This window comes from Magnolia sinica, chromosome 18 (genome assembly GCF_029962835.1).
Source record: "Magnolia sinica isolate HGM2019 chromosome 18, MsV1, whole genome shotgun sequence".
Taxonomy (NCBI): domain Eukaryota; kingdom Viridiplantae; phylum Streptophyta; class Magnoliopsida; order Magnoliales; family Magnoliaceae; genus Magnolia; species Magnolia sinica.
Genome location: NC_080590.1, coordinates 43,170,549 through 43,183,761, shown reverse-complemented (window position 1 = coordinate 43,183,761; position 13,213 = coordinate 43,170,549). Strand labels below are relative to the sequence as shown.

General features: G+C 40.9%; 1 protein-coding gene across 4 annotated transcripts in view; it reads left to right on the top strand.

Moving 5' to 3' along the window:
* Window positions 1–13,213, top strand: part of LOC131233967 (25S rRNA (cytosine-C(5))-methyltransferase NSUN5) — a 69,056-nt gene that overhangs the window by 42,859 nt on the left and 12,984 nt on the right. For all 4 annotated transcript variants that reach the window (XM_058230879.1, XM_058230878.1, XM_058230877.1 and 1 more), the window contains one exon: window positions 10,516–10,603. In XM_058230879.1, coding sequence (XP_058086862.1) covers window positions 10,516–10,603 — 88 coding nt within the window. The remainder of the gene's footprint in view (window positions 1–10,515; window positions 10,604–13,213) is intronic.

The window sequence follows — 13,213 nt, the reverse complement described above, 5'->3', positions numbered from 1 at the left end:
AGGAAGGCAGCCTCGAAAGCCTTCAAGGAGATAAAGGTCAGGATGACTGAAGCTCCAGTCACGCGACTTTTAGATTTTTTGAAAGCTTTTGAAGTCGCATGCGACGCGTCAGGAGTCGGCATAGGAGTACTTAGTCAGGAAGGGTACTCTGTCGCCTTTTTTAGTGAGAAACTAAATGAGGCGAAGCAAAAATACTCCACCTATGACAAAAAATTCTATGCGGTAGTGCAATCACTGTGCCATTGACGTCATTATCTATTGCCGCAAGAATTCGTCTTGTTTTCAGATCACAAGGCTTTGAAATATTTGAACTCTCAGAAGAAATTAAACCATAGGCACGCCAAGTGGGTTCAATTCCTTCAAGAGTACATTTTTGTGCTTAAGCACAAGGCCAGTGTAGAGAATAAGCCTGTCGACGTGTTGAGTCATCGAGTTGCGTTACTCAATTCCATGAGTGTCGAAGTCACGGGTCTCGAGTATGTCAGAGAGGATTATTCTGAGTGCCTAGATTTTGGAGTTGTGTACGCGTTGTTGTTAGAGAGTCCGTCAGGAGCTAGCAATGAGTACTTGATTTTAGACAGATATTTGTTTAGGAGTGATCACTTATTCATACCACGCATCTCCCTCGATTTTCTTGTCTGGGAGTTACATTCAGGAGGGGTCGCGCGTCATTTTGGTTGAGACAAGACGATTGCCCTAGTAGAGGATAGGTTTTATTTGCCAAGCCTTAAGCGAGACGTGGCCAAAATTATAGGGCAATGTCGTACTTGTCAACTGTCAAAGCAGAAAAAACAAAATACGGGACTATACACACCTTTATCAGTTCGATTCATCCCTTGGCAGGACAACAGTATGGACTCCGTGCTCGGGCTCTCCAAAACTATTCAGAAACATGATTCCATATTTGTTGTCGTGGACTGTTTTTCTAAAATGGCCCACCTCATTCCTTGTTCTAAGACCTCTGACGCATCTCATGTTGCTCAGTTATTCTTTAGTGAGGTCGTCAAACTTCATGGGTTACCAAAAACATAGTGTCTGACCGTGACGTGCGATTCATGAGTTATTTTTGGAAGACACTATAACACGTGATGAATACTAGGCTCCAATTTTCTTCTGCCTACCACCCTCAAACCGATGGTCAGACTGAGCTGGTCAATAGGAGCCTAGGGAGTTTACTCAGATGTTTAGCAGGGGAGCAGACCAGGACGTAAGACACCGTATTACCTATAGGCTATAGCCAAGTTTGCATTTAATAGTTCTGTCAATAGGTTCACAGGTTTAGGTTCTTTTGAAGTCATTACTGGTTATAAACCTAGGACCCCTATTGATCTTATCCCTATGTCCCTGTCCCATAGGCCATCGGAGTCTGCAGAGTCTTTTGCGCATCACATTCATTCATTGTATAAAGAAATCAGGCGAAAGATCGCTACTAGTAATGAACATTACAAACTTTTGTAGACTAGCATAAACGTTTCAAGGAATTCAATATAGGAGACTCTATAATGGTCCGCATCAGGCTAGAGTGGTACCCTCAGGGAGCCGTTCGTAAATTACACGCGCGTAGCGCTAGACCATTCAAAATTATAAAACGAAACGGTCTTAATGCGTATGTAGTAGATCTTCCACCTTCCATGGGAATTAGTCCCACATTCAATGTGGAGGATCTAGTTGCTTTTCAGGGGACCCCTGATACATTGTCCAACCTTTCGCCTAACCATCCTGATTCCTCAGACCTGTCCTTTGATCCATGGCCTCTTCTTGACCTTTCTTCCCAGCCTCTACCTTCCATACCTTCTCTTCCCATACCCATAAAGGAGATAGAGGATATTTTGGACCATCAGATAGTATTAACGTCGGACGGTGGGTTTCAAAAGTGCCTATTTAAGTGGAAGTTACGCCCAACTTCAGATAGTACACGCTCACTGAGGAGGAGCTTCAACAAGTTGATCCTGACATCTTGGAGAGGTTCAGGAGTTTTATTTCGCCAGTGGCAAAATCTTTGCAGCCGGGGAGAGTTGATGGGGACATCTCGCGCACATGCACGCCCTCCTACGCAGTACGCAAGGAAGAAGAGGGCCCCACCATCGATCTGGATCAATGACGATGTCCGTGGAGGGCCTCCTAGTTAGAAAACTATATTGGTTCCTTGGATTAGACTCGATCGTCATGGAGATCCCACCATTGGATCTCATGATTGTGGCCCACTATAAATAATCTAGTACTTTGGGTTTTGCTTATTATTGTTATTAGGAATATCATGGACGGTTTAGATTGTTTTGATTAGTTGTTATTTTTGATTACTTTGTCTCGAAGTAATAGGGTGCGCACATGGCGCGGCTTTTGGGATATAGGTTTTTCTTATAAATAGGCAACCCCTTGTAGGATTTTTTGAGGGAAGATTGAAATAAAATTTCTGCGTTTTTTGCTTCTCTAAATCTCTGAGTGGGAGCCTAATTGGGTGCAAAACCCTCCCTTCTTCGAAGGGCTAACTACCGTGGTACGAAGCCACACCCATCCCGATTCGCACTAACCTCCTACCATCCATATTCATCTTCACCTACAGTCATCCAACCTTCAAATCCGCCATTATTTTGCAGCCAATCCTTCTCTACAGCAGATTTTTAGAATCAGGCCCTACAGGAGGGCTGAAACTTTGGCGGAGCACCGTGCTCAAACCCGTCATCCGTTCGATCTAAAAATCGGTGTCTGGGTGGCCCATCCTTGGCGGACCAAACTCTTGCTAGCCCTTTTTGGGTTTGTGAGCCCTACACATGTGCGGGCCACAATCCACGCACGTGCGTCAGGCCCGCTTGTTGCCCACACGTGCGGACTGATTCCAGGTTCTTTTCCTCCTCTCATTCACTCCTCTCTCGCCTTATTTCCATAACCCTAACCCTAGATCATCTCAAATTCCTAAGTTCTATTATACTTTTGCAACCCTAAGGTTTTTCGAATTGAAACGTGTGAATCCCTTAGATTGGGGAAGTAATCCTTTGCATGTGTGGATGAATCTACTCTCCTTTGATCATTGTTTGGTTTATAATTTTTAATTGATCCAGCCCTAACATGTGTAGGCTTGGACCCTTGTAGATTCCCCCTTATTGAATGCTTGACTTTATGTGGGATGTGTAATTTTTGTGATTGTTTCTAAATTAGTATGATCTAAAGTATGAAATCTTGCATATCATACTTAATTTCCCTGTCCTGTATCAAAGATGTACAAAAGCACATAGTTTGTGGGAAGTAAAAGAAAAGGGTATTATAATGTTTGGACCTTTTGTCTTGTTTGGATAGCAAAGGAAATAGTGGATTTCACATAGCAATCATTATCTTTTTCTATAGTCAAATCCTCACGCACAAGGTACAAGGTGACCACTATTAGACGAAGATGCGATTTCCACTTGCTATCTAAACAATACCCCCAAAAATGGAATTCATGAGAATCCATGTTTCAATAATGCTCATGGAACTTATGTGAATCCATTATTGGATAATCATTACACTTGTCTTTTCTTTTCTTTTCTTTTCCCACGATCCAAATAGGAATTGCATCTCTTGCATGGAAAGCATGAACGGAATTGTCATAAAGCAACAAAGATTTGCTTATGAATAGCTCACCTCTCTCACTGTCACAAAACAATGACCTAGAAAGATGAGAAAAACTAAAATCTCTAAAACGTGTTATGATATAGATTGTATAGGTTGTTTCTTTCTGGAAATTAAAATAAAATAAAATTGGAGGTTATATGCTAGTTGTCTCTTAAAATGGAAAATTAGTAAGGGCCTGTTTGGATGCATGAAATTAGTCAATTCATGAATTTGAAAGTTCATTAATTGATATCTTTGTGAAATTGTAAGTTCGCTATTACGCAACTGGTTTTTGGGGTTTTGCTTGTCAAATTCATGTTTTTTTAGAATTGTTGTTTGGTTGATCTATTTAAATTTACATTTTGCAAGACAGGTAAAAGCCCCAGTGAAATCGCATGGGATGAGACTATTGAAACCATTCAATCAATGGTCATTAAAATTACTAGCAATCAAATATAATATCAAAATGTTCAATAATGTATCTAAGCCATCCATCATGCATCTCACTTCTGATGGGATAATTCTAAATATCCAATCAATGGTTAGGAGAATAAATGTCCGTATTGATTATAATATTAATAGAGAAATGTTCAATCATTGATCTTGATTGTCCAACATGTGAGGTCCACTTCTAATAGCCCGTCTAAAAAGCCACTCCAATATGATGATCCTAACCATCCAATCATGGATAGGAAATGGTTGTTTCATATTTATTATAATAGAAGAGGTCCTACCCTTGATCTGAACCATTAGGATCTTTGAAATGCAATGAAAACAAAGGTTTTTTTTTTTTTTTTAAATCCAGATTTTAATCAATTAGCCCTAAGAATCACTGTCTAGATATGGTCTAATTTCTACAAAAGCAAAATAAGAAAATTCTACAACTAGAATTACCTGTTTTGTAGATGTAGCAAAACTGCGAAAATGTCGATGCCTATCCTAAAAAGTAGGTCTCTCCTTGATCTATCCTAGATGAAGGAGAAGAGGAGAGCCAAAAGACCAACCCTCAGTGCAAGGTGGAGGTAGGCACAAAACGAGCCACCTGCCTCACATAGGTGGGGCCTGCCTCACATGAGCCACTCGCCTCACACGGGTTGCCCACCTTGAGTGTGCCCCTGCATCCCACAGGGGACCCTACTCGAGCCCGGTGTGAAAATGCTCCAGCATTAATCATCCCCTGTGAGGAGTCTCGAACATGAGACCTCTTGCTCTGATACCAATTTGATGCAGGACAATTGACCACTTGCTCTAAAAGCTCGAACTGTTAGAGCATGGCGAATCAATCCCTTTATCTCATAGCCCAGGCCCCACATCTCATGGGTTAGGAACTCGGCCGAACCCCCCTCGTGGGCCCCAAATCACATGGGTATCGCCTCACACGAGCCACTCGCCTCACACGGGTGGGGCCCGCCTCACATGAGCCACCCGCCTCACATGGGCTGCCCACCTCGAGTGTGCCCCTGCATCCCACAGGCAACCCCACTCGTGCCTGGTGTGAAAATGCCCCTACATTATTCTCTCTCTTGCTTCTCTCTCTAGGTGTTGCTTAAGGGGGTTAGGGATGTCCAGGCTCTCTCAAATCCCTCCGACATAAGATCTATTTACAGGTAGTTAGGGTTTTAGGAAGAAACACTTATATGGTGCTCTGCCACCCTACAATCTTCCGTATGCCCTACTGCATTGAATGTTTGTGATCTTTCCTTAACCATGTACCTAAATTGACGCTTTTCCTCTACTATCCATGGTCATCCATCCTTGATCTAATTCCCATTCAAACCAAGTAGTGGACCAGAAGATCCTAATCTTCAGAATTACCATCAAGTTTGATCGAAACATACTAACAATTTAAATAAAGATCAACGGTTGAAAACATTTGTAGAAGCATTTAAAGCCTTTTGAGTACCGGACCCATGTGAAAGACCACTTGATGGATGGTCCAATCTACCCGATCTCAACCATAATAATGTTTCTTACCAGTAACTAGTGGATCCCTTGTTGGATCATATGAACCCCAACCTTATCCTAATGCATGTACCCAACCACACCACATATATGAACCATTGCAATTGGCTCCATGTGGTGAGCCAAAGTACATGACATTAGGAACTTGAACTCCCCATATGTCCTCAGGTCTAAGGATTGTCAATGCTAGTAAATAATAAAAGTTGATCTGAATCAAGTATCATGGGTCTCTCACTCTCTCTATCTAGATACTTCAAGTGATACTCCAGTGTAAGCATCCAACAAGTTTAATAACAAGATCCCATATCCATAGACTACTCGCACTCCCATGTGGGGTAGGACAAACGCATTGACTCGTTGTCGAGCCTAATGGTGGAGACTTTCCATCCTGACTTGTCATCGGTCCTTTCACACAAAATGACCACATAAGAATAACCACAGGTTCATCCTACAACGTGGTAGGTGGTCATCATGGTTTCAATATTAGTATCGTATCAACCGATACAATTGTATCATATCCGTATCGGCACGATGCGATACATGATACAAGTCCATATCAGTCCATATCAAAAGTCCCTCATTGGCCCATATTGGTCGAATGGGCTGTCTTAGCACTGATATTTGGATATGGCATATTATCGATCGCAATCGATACACGTATAAATGTCATATGACAATAATGTTTTTTCACCTTTTCCTCCTATTTTCCTTCTTTAATTTTTTTTTTTTTCTTCCTTAGCCTTCTAAGCAAATTTTCGACCACTTCTATGCTTGTTTCAAAGATTAAAACAAAGGATTTGGGCTCAAATCGTAGAATCGAATGCCCGGTGGTCAATTTGGGAAAATAGAAGAAATGGGGTTAAAAAAATCTACCTTATTTTATTTTAAATCTTCCTACAATCATGTCAAATTAACATAATAACCCCACATCAATCAAATTATGCTTGATTTATGTTCAATTTGGGGATATTTGCATATTTTTTTATTTTATTTTATTTTATTTCTTTGGATTCTTTTTCAAAAATTTCAGCAATTTTCGTACTTTTTCAATTTTTTTAAAAAATACTTTTTGTAATGATGTATGAAGACAATGTTATTACTATAGATCTACCCATGCATTGCTTAAATTAGCTGTTTACAACTTTTTTTTCCTTTTTTTTTTTTTTTTTGAGCCATTTTTGGTGCATTTTCTGAAACTTTTATTTTTATTTTCAAAAATCAGTTTAGGGGAACGATGGATCTAGGTAAATCTATGTTTTCTGAACATAGATTTGCCATCCATTGTTGGATTTTAATTATGAATGTATTTTTGGCATATTTTGTACATTTTGGGACATTTTCTAAAATATTATTAATTTTTTATTATCTAGAATTAGTTTAGGGAAATGATAGATCTACGTAATATATGTTTTCTAGGCTGATATGCTTGTTGATATTGATATTTAGAACCATGGTAGTCATGGAATAACAAGGGAGTTTTACCAGGTATTTGCCCTCCCGATGCTGAGCAAATGGGAGCTCCTCCTCGACCATGCGAGCCTAGGCATGATCAGGGTAGATTAATGTCGTTATGCACAGTTGTTTCCTTCTTTATGATAGGCTGCCCCCTCCTTTTTGTCTCGGAGGGCTAGCCCGAATTGTAAGCCGTCTATATAGCACCACTCGAGATTTAATGAATATATCTCGTCTTCTAAAAAAAAGGTATTGAGATCCATGGAACACAACTCTTCTTTCACCAGAGTTATTGTGCCCGAGCTCTTGTTCGCTAGGGCAACAGAGGAAACCTTTAATGCATGTTCTCATGTATGTTTAAGGCAAGTTTATAAATTAATTATGGCAACAATAACACATCCATATAGGACCAACGACCACCATGATCTACGACTAAGATTATTTATTTTAAGGGATAGATAGATATATATATATATATATATCTATCTATCTATCTTTTGTTGAATCTTTTTCATGGCTTGATAGATAATTTGATAAGCCAATAAATTTTTTTCCATGTTTCAAAATACGGTTAACCAACATGTTAACTAATCGATTTCTAAATTGATTCGTATATATATATATATATATATATATATATATATATATATATATATATATATATATATATATATATATATATATATATATATATATATATATAGTGAAATGCTCACCCGGGAACCGGAACCGGTTCTCACGAGAACTCGTGAGCACTTTTTGATACGTGATGTGAGCCCAAAATCTGAATGGTCCATGTGATGCGACATCCCATGAAACCCCTAGGGCCCAACTTTTAGCCAGATCCAAAACTCTGGTGGGCCATGGCAAAAGGAAACATTTAACTCTCTTGATTTTCCTCTCTCTTTGCTGTGGCCCACCAGAGTTTTGGATCAGGTTGAAAGTTGGGCCCTGGGGGTTCCATGGGGTGCCGCATCACATGGACCATTCAGATTTTGTGCCCATGACATGTGTGCAAAGGTGTGCACAGGTGCTCACCTAAGAAGGTGCGTAGGTGAACAACTCCACACACACACACATATTGTATGTATATATTACCAATGCATCAGGTTCACATTAGCTTTCCAGGGCACACAACCATGACAAACTCCCACTTGCCCCAAAGTTGATGGTACTTACATGTTGAATATAACTTCATAGCAATTAACCAAATAGAGGATCATAATTATAATGCTAGGAGTATAAATGTCCTCATATGGAAGGCCGAAAAGATCACTCTAATGGTAGTTAACATTGTCTACATGCAGAGTCCAAACATGGTACAGGGCCCTGCAAACTGCACTGCCTTTCCACTTGTTGTCACATGCAAGGTACCTTTGATCATGTGATCAACACCGATCAACAGACGTCCTGAAGTTCAATTAAGAACCTCCTATCCGTGAAAGAAACATGTGCTTACCATGCGCAAAATATTATGGGTTTTTTTCTCCATTTGACGTTTTTGGCTCCCACTTCAAATGGGAGAGTTGGACTCAGATATCCCTTTTAGAAAGAGTTTGTTGACCATTCCTTAATGAGTGGATCCCACAATATTTGCTTTGAAAGCAAAATAAGGGAGGTTAGCGGAAATTTAAATGGGTGCTCAAGCTAAAAGTCGGGATTAATAGGTATTGTTTGTCTGATCTGTGATGATAAAGGTGTTTCAGGTGGGCCTTTTCAGGTCTAGTAAGTGACGACTCAAATGAGGTGAAGATCTTTTTTTTTTAAATTTTTTTTAATTTTTTTTTTAATATATATTTTTTTACACACGCCCATCCCACCACCACCACATGGCCAGCAGTCTTCTACTTCTAGTCGACTACTCTATGACAGGCTTCCCTGTTTCCTGGGCACTCGAACCCAAGACCTCAGTGTTGTAACACACTCTGTCTACCACTGAGCCATGGGTTGGAACCCCAATGAGGAGAAGATTAGATTGTAGGCAAATGGGTTCACAAAAACCCATTGGTTGCTCAACTGCCATGAGGTGGTAGGAAGCAATTCATTAATGCTGTAAGATGGGTGTCTTCCCCCAGCTTGTATCCTTGGAGGTTATCTAGATGGATCTTACAAATAAGGGAGACATGGAGATCTAGTCTAATGTTCTCTCACATACCTGAGGAGATAAATCTGACGAAAGAGGGAGTTGAGAAGGAATCTTTTAGTGGTTGGATTTGCTAATTCATTTAGTAATTTTGATCCCTATTATTCGTCGTTTTCAATCAAATCCAGGTTAACGAGAGGGAGGGAGGGAGGTAGCTCCTTATCCTTCTCAATCAAGTCCAGCTTAGCAAGAGAGAGGGAGGGAGGGAACTAACAGTTTCTAAAGAAACCTCTAGGGTGTGACCTAGAGCTTGCTTATCCCGGTGTTCATTAATTAGCTCTCTATCCATGGTCTAGATTGAGGCCACCCACTTTAGAACCCAATCATCAATCTACGTTGCCTTGTCCATCACAAAATCATGACTATTAATCCTAATACAGTAAGAGTTGCAAAATTGTCATTTTAGCATGATATTGTTATGAGTTATGATAACTCCATTAAACTCTTGCTGGTGACAGTGGCACACCAGTCCCCAGCCTGGGGAAAAAGAGGATTGATTTGCCGGGCTACAATGAGAATAAATTTCGAATTGCTTGAGAAACAGAATTCTTAAATCCAACCCCAAAATAGCTGGTACAGGTCTATGACTATATATATTGTCTCTCCATATTGTTACCCATTTACACTTATTGTTATTTTTTTTCCCTTGTGTTAGCCCTAGTCTCCACTAATCAGGGATTTGCAAAAGTTGCTTCTGAGACACCACTGGCACTTTATGAGAAATCAAAGCTTTCGAGTTTGATCAGAAGGTTGAAACTGGGAAATTTATTGAAGGGTCGATGAGGTGCGGATTAATTTGGCTCAATGTTGGTGCTTTGTGCGTAGCAGTTACCGTTGCAATTGCCCCTCCATAACCTGACATTGTTTTCTCAACCTTTGGGGTGTGCATGTAATACCTGGGCTTTGGTGTCAATATGAACTTCTGCCATGCCTGTTTCCAAGAGCCTTGGTAAAAGAGAGGTTGATATGTAGTGGTAACCAATCATAAAACTTTGCCAATCTACCGTTTGAAAGCCGGCCCCAAAATTGATGGAGAAGGGCTAAGATGACAACGAAAATGATGTGCGTGTTTCAGATTGTCATCTGATGATGTTTCATGCCAAAATCATTAGTGAAAATTGATTGAAGTCAGTATATTGGTTCTTGTTGATTAAATAGGGAATAGTCATTTAATAGAAGTCCGAGAATTGGACCAACAATACCATTAACACCACATCTAATGCTCCCTTGAGCTTAGTTTCTCAGCTAGAAAAAAGAGGCAAGATGGAAATATTTCATCTGAGCATTTCAATTTCTCTTTTTGTACTGCATGTACCATATGATTAATCATCTTTTGCTCTTTCTGTTTCTATAATGATCATGTCATGTAGGTCCGTGCCATTCTCCTAGATCCTTCCTGCTCTGGATCCGGAATGGCTGCAGAGAGATTAGATCATCTGCTTCCTTCATATACTGCAGGTGATTATGTGTTTCTTCCATAAATGCAGGTTCAAATTCAATCATGTATTTTTCTATTAAGTTTACAAATCCTTCCAGTAACATTTCTATCCCTTTCATTTTACCAAGCTAATTTGTGCACGAGTGTAAACCAGCCACCATAAGTGCCATTGGAATTTTTCATCGTTTATACGCATCTTAAATAGTGAGCACAGAAAATTTATGTTTCAGATGAGAAACATCCATATCTATGATTTTATAAAATTCCAAATTGATCCAAAATAACATTGAAGTCGTTGACAAGGTCGTATGGAGATGTTCTTGATCTGAATCTTGGGTACCATTATAGTTAGCAACAGAAGGATGATGGTTTCCATGTTGGGTCCAAATTTTCATATTTAAATGATTCCAAAAGATGGTGAATTGAACCATTATTGCTTTTTAAATCAAGAAATTTAAAGGTTTGGAAAAGGTTGGGCAAAATGAGCTGTCCTCCATCTGATCTTTTACGACTTTTGTCGTATTAATTTTTATTTGGTATGTCCACCTAGGTATTGTTGATCAGCTTGAAGCCCTACATGCTTAAAATTCAGTTCACATATTACCTAAGTTTGTAGTTCCTGGTGCCATGTAATCTTCTTGTTGATCAGTAATGGTTATGATAGTGAGTAGCCCTATCATAAGCTTGAACTAGCTAGATAAGTTGACTGTGAGTTGATTACTTCTTCAACATTGTTGCATCTCTTTTTTACAAGATGATTGAATTCCCTGTCCTTTGTTCCACTTTGGTTTTGTTCAGACAGATGATAATTCTGCTGAATAGAATTCCTTGTAGTGAGAGATCAACAAATAAGAATGGCAAGAAGGAACTTCAGTGGCAAAGCCTATTGCATTTTCTCAGAATCTAGTAATACTATTCACGAATACAAAATGAGATGTCAAATATCATACACAAACTCATTAACGGGACCTCTGATGGCAGTTCCTATGATTAGGGCTGTAAACAAACCGGGCTAGCTCGGTTAACTCGCTCGACTCGGCCTGAAAAAGCTCGACTCGGCCCGACCCAGAACTGAGTTCGGTCCGGGACCGACCATTTTCTTCAGTTCGAAATCGAGTTCGGGCCGAGTTCGAACAGGTCCCAGTTCGGCCCAACTCGGTCCGAAACCCGACTCGACTTGGCCCGACTTGGCCATTTATATATATATATATTCCTAAATCCTTACCCTAACTATTTGAGACAAAGAAGTGAGAACGCCGCCCGACCCTAAACCCTAAAACTCTCTCTCTCTCTCTCTCTCTCTCTCTCTCTCTCGCTCTTGACTTCTGGGATAGTTCACCGCTCATCTTTGAAGTGACAGTGACTCATCCACTTCACAGGTGGCATAGATTCAGCAATCCAGGCCGTCCAAATCGTGGGTCCCTTTGTAAATGGAGCAGGTCCGAAACTAGCTCGAACTCGGCCCGAACTAGCCCGATTGCTGACCAGGCCGAGTTTGGGCTGGACATGGCCGGGCCGGATTCGGGCTAGGTTTGACTGGTGACCGGGCCGGGCCGGGTTGAGCCCAGTTCGACTCGGTTTGGCCTGATGTACACCCCTACCTATGAACATCCTAAAGTGAACAGGAAGCTTAAAAACTCATTTTAGACTAGATCTAGGCCTACTGCTGGGATCAAAACACAAGCCTTAAGATTCAATGAATTGAAGCAGAATGAACCATTTTGGGAGAAATTAGACAAATGGGAAAACTATCACTTCTCTTCAGATTCTCTGTCTTCTTTTTTTATTGTATTTCAATACAATGGTCCTAATTTATCCAATCATGCTTGATTTGTGTTCGATTAGGGGCCCCTATTTGGTTGACTTTCAATAGATCACATAAACAAAATGCGTTCTTATGAAAGAATGGTCTGATACACCATTGAATATGTGTGTGTGCATGTGTGTGCATACGTGTGTTTGAGAGAGAGAGAGAGAGAGAGAGAGAGAGAGAGAGAGAGAGTTGTCTCGAGGGAGAGTAATGCAGGGGCATTTTCACACTGGGCTCGAGTGGGGTGGCCTGTGGGATGCTGGGGAACACTTGGGGTGGGCGGCCCATGTGAGGCGGGTGGCTCGTGTGATGCCAAACCCATGTGATGTTGGGTCCATGAGGGGGGTTCGGCCAATGACCTAACTCATGAGATGTAGGGCCTGCGCTATGAGATAAAGGGATTGATTTGCCACACTCTATTAGTTTGAGCTTTTAGAGCAAGTGGTTAGTTGTCCCGCATCAAAGTGGTATTAGAGCAGGAGGTCTCATGTTCGAGACTCCTCACCGGGGGTGATTAATGCATGAGCATTTTCACATCGGGCTCGAGTGGGGTGGCCCATGGGATCGGGGGCACACTCGGGGTGAGTGGCTCATGTGAGGTGGGTCCCACCCATGTGAGGTAGGTGGCTTGTGTGATGCAGAACCCATGTGATGTGGGGCCCACGAGGGGGCTTCAACCTATGACCTAACCCATGGGATGTGGGGCCTGAGGTATGAGATAAAGGGATTGATTTGCCACACTCTATCAGTTCAAGCTTTAACAACAAGTGGTTAGTTGTCCTGCATCAGAGAGACCTCCTTCCAACTTGAAGACTAGGAG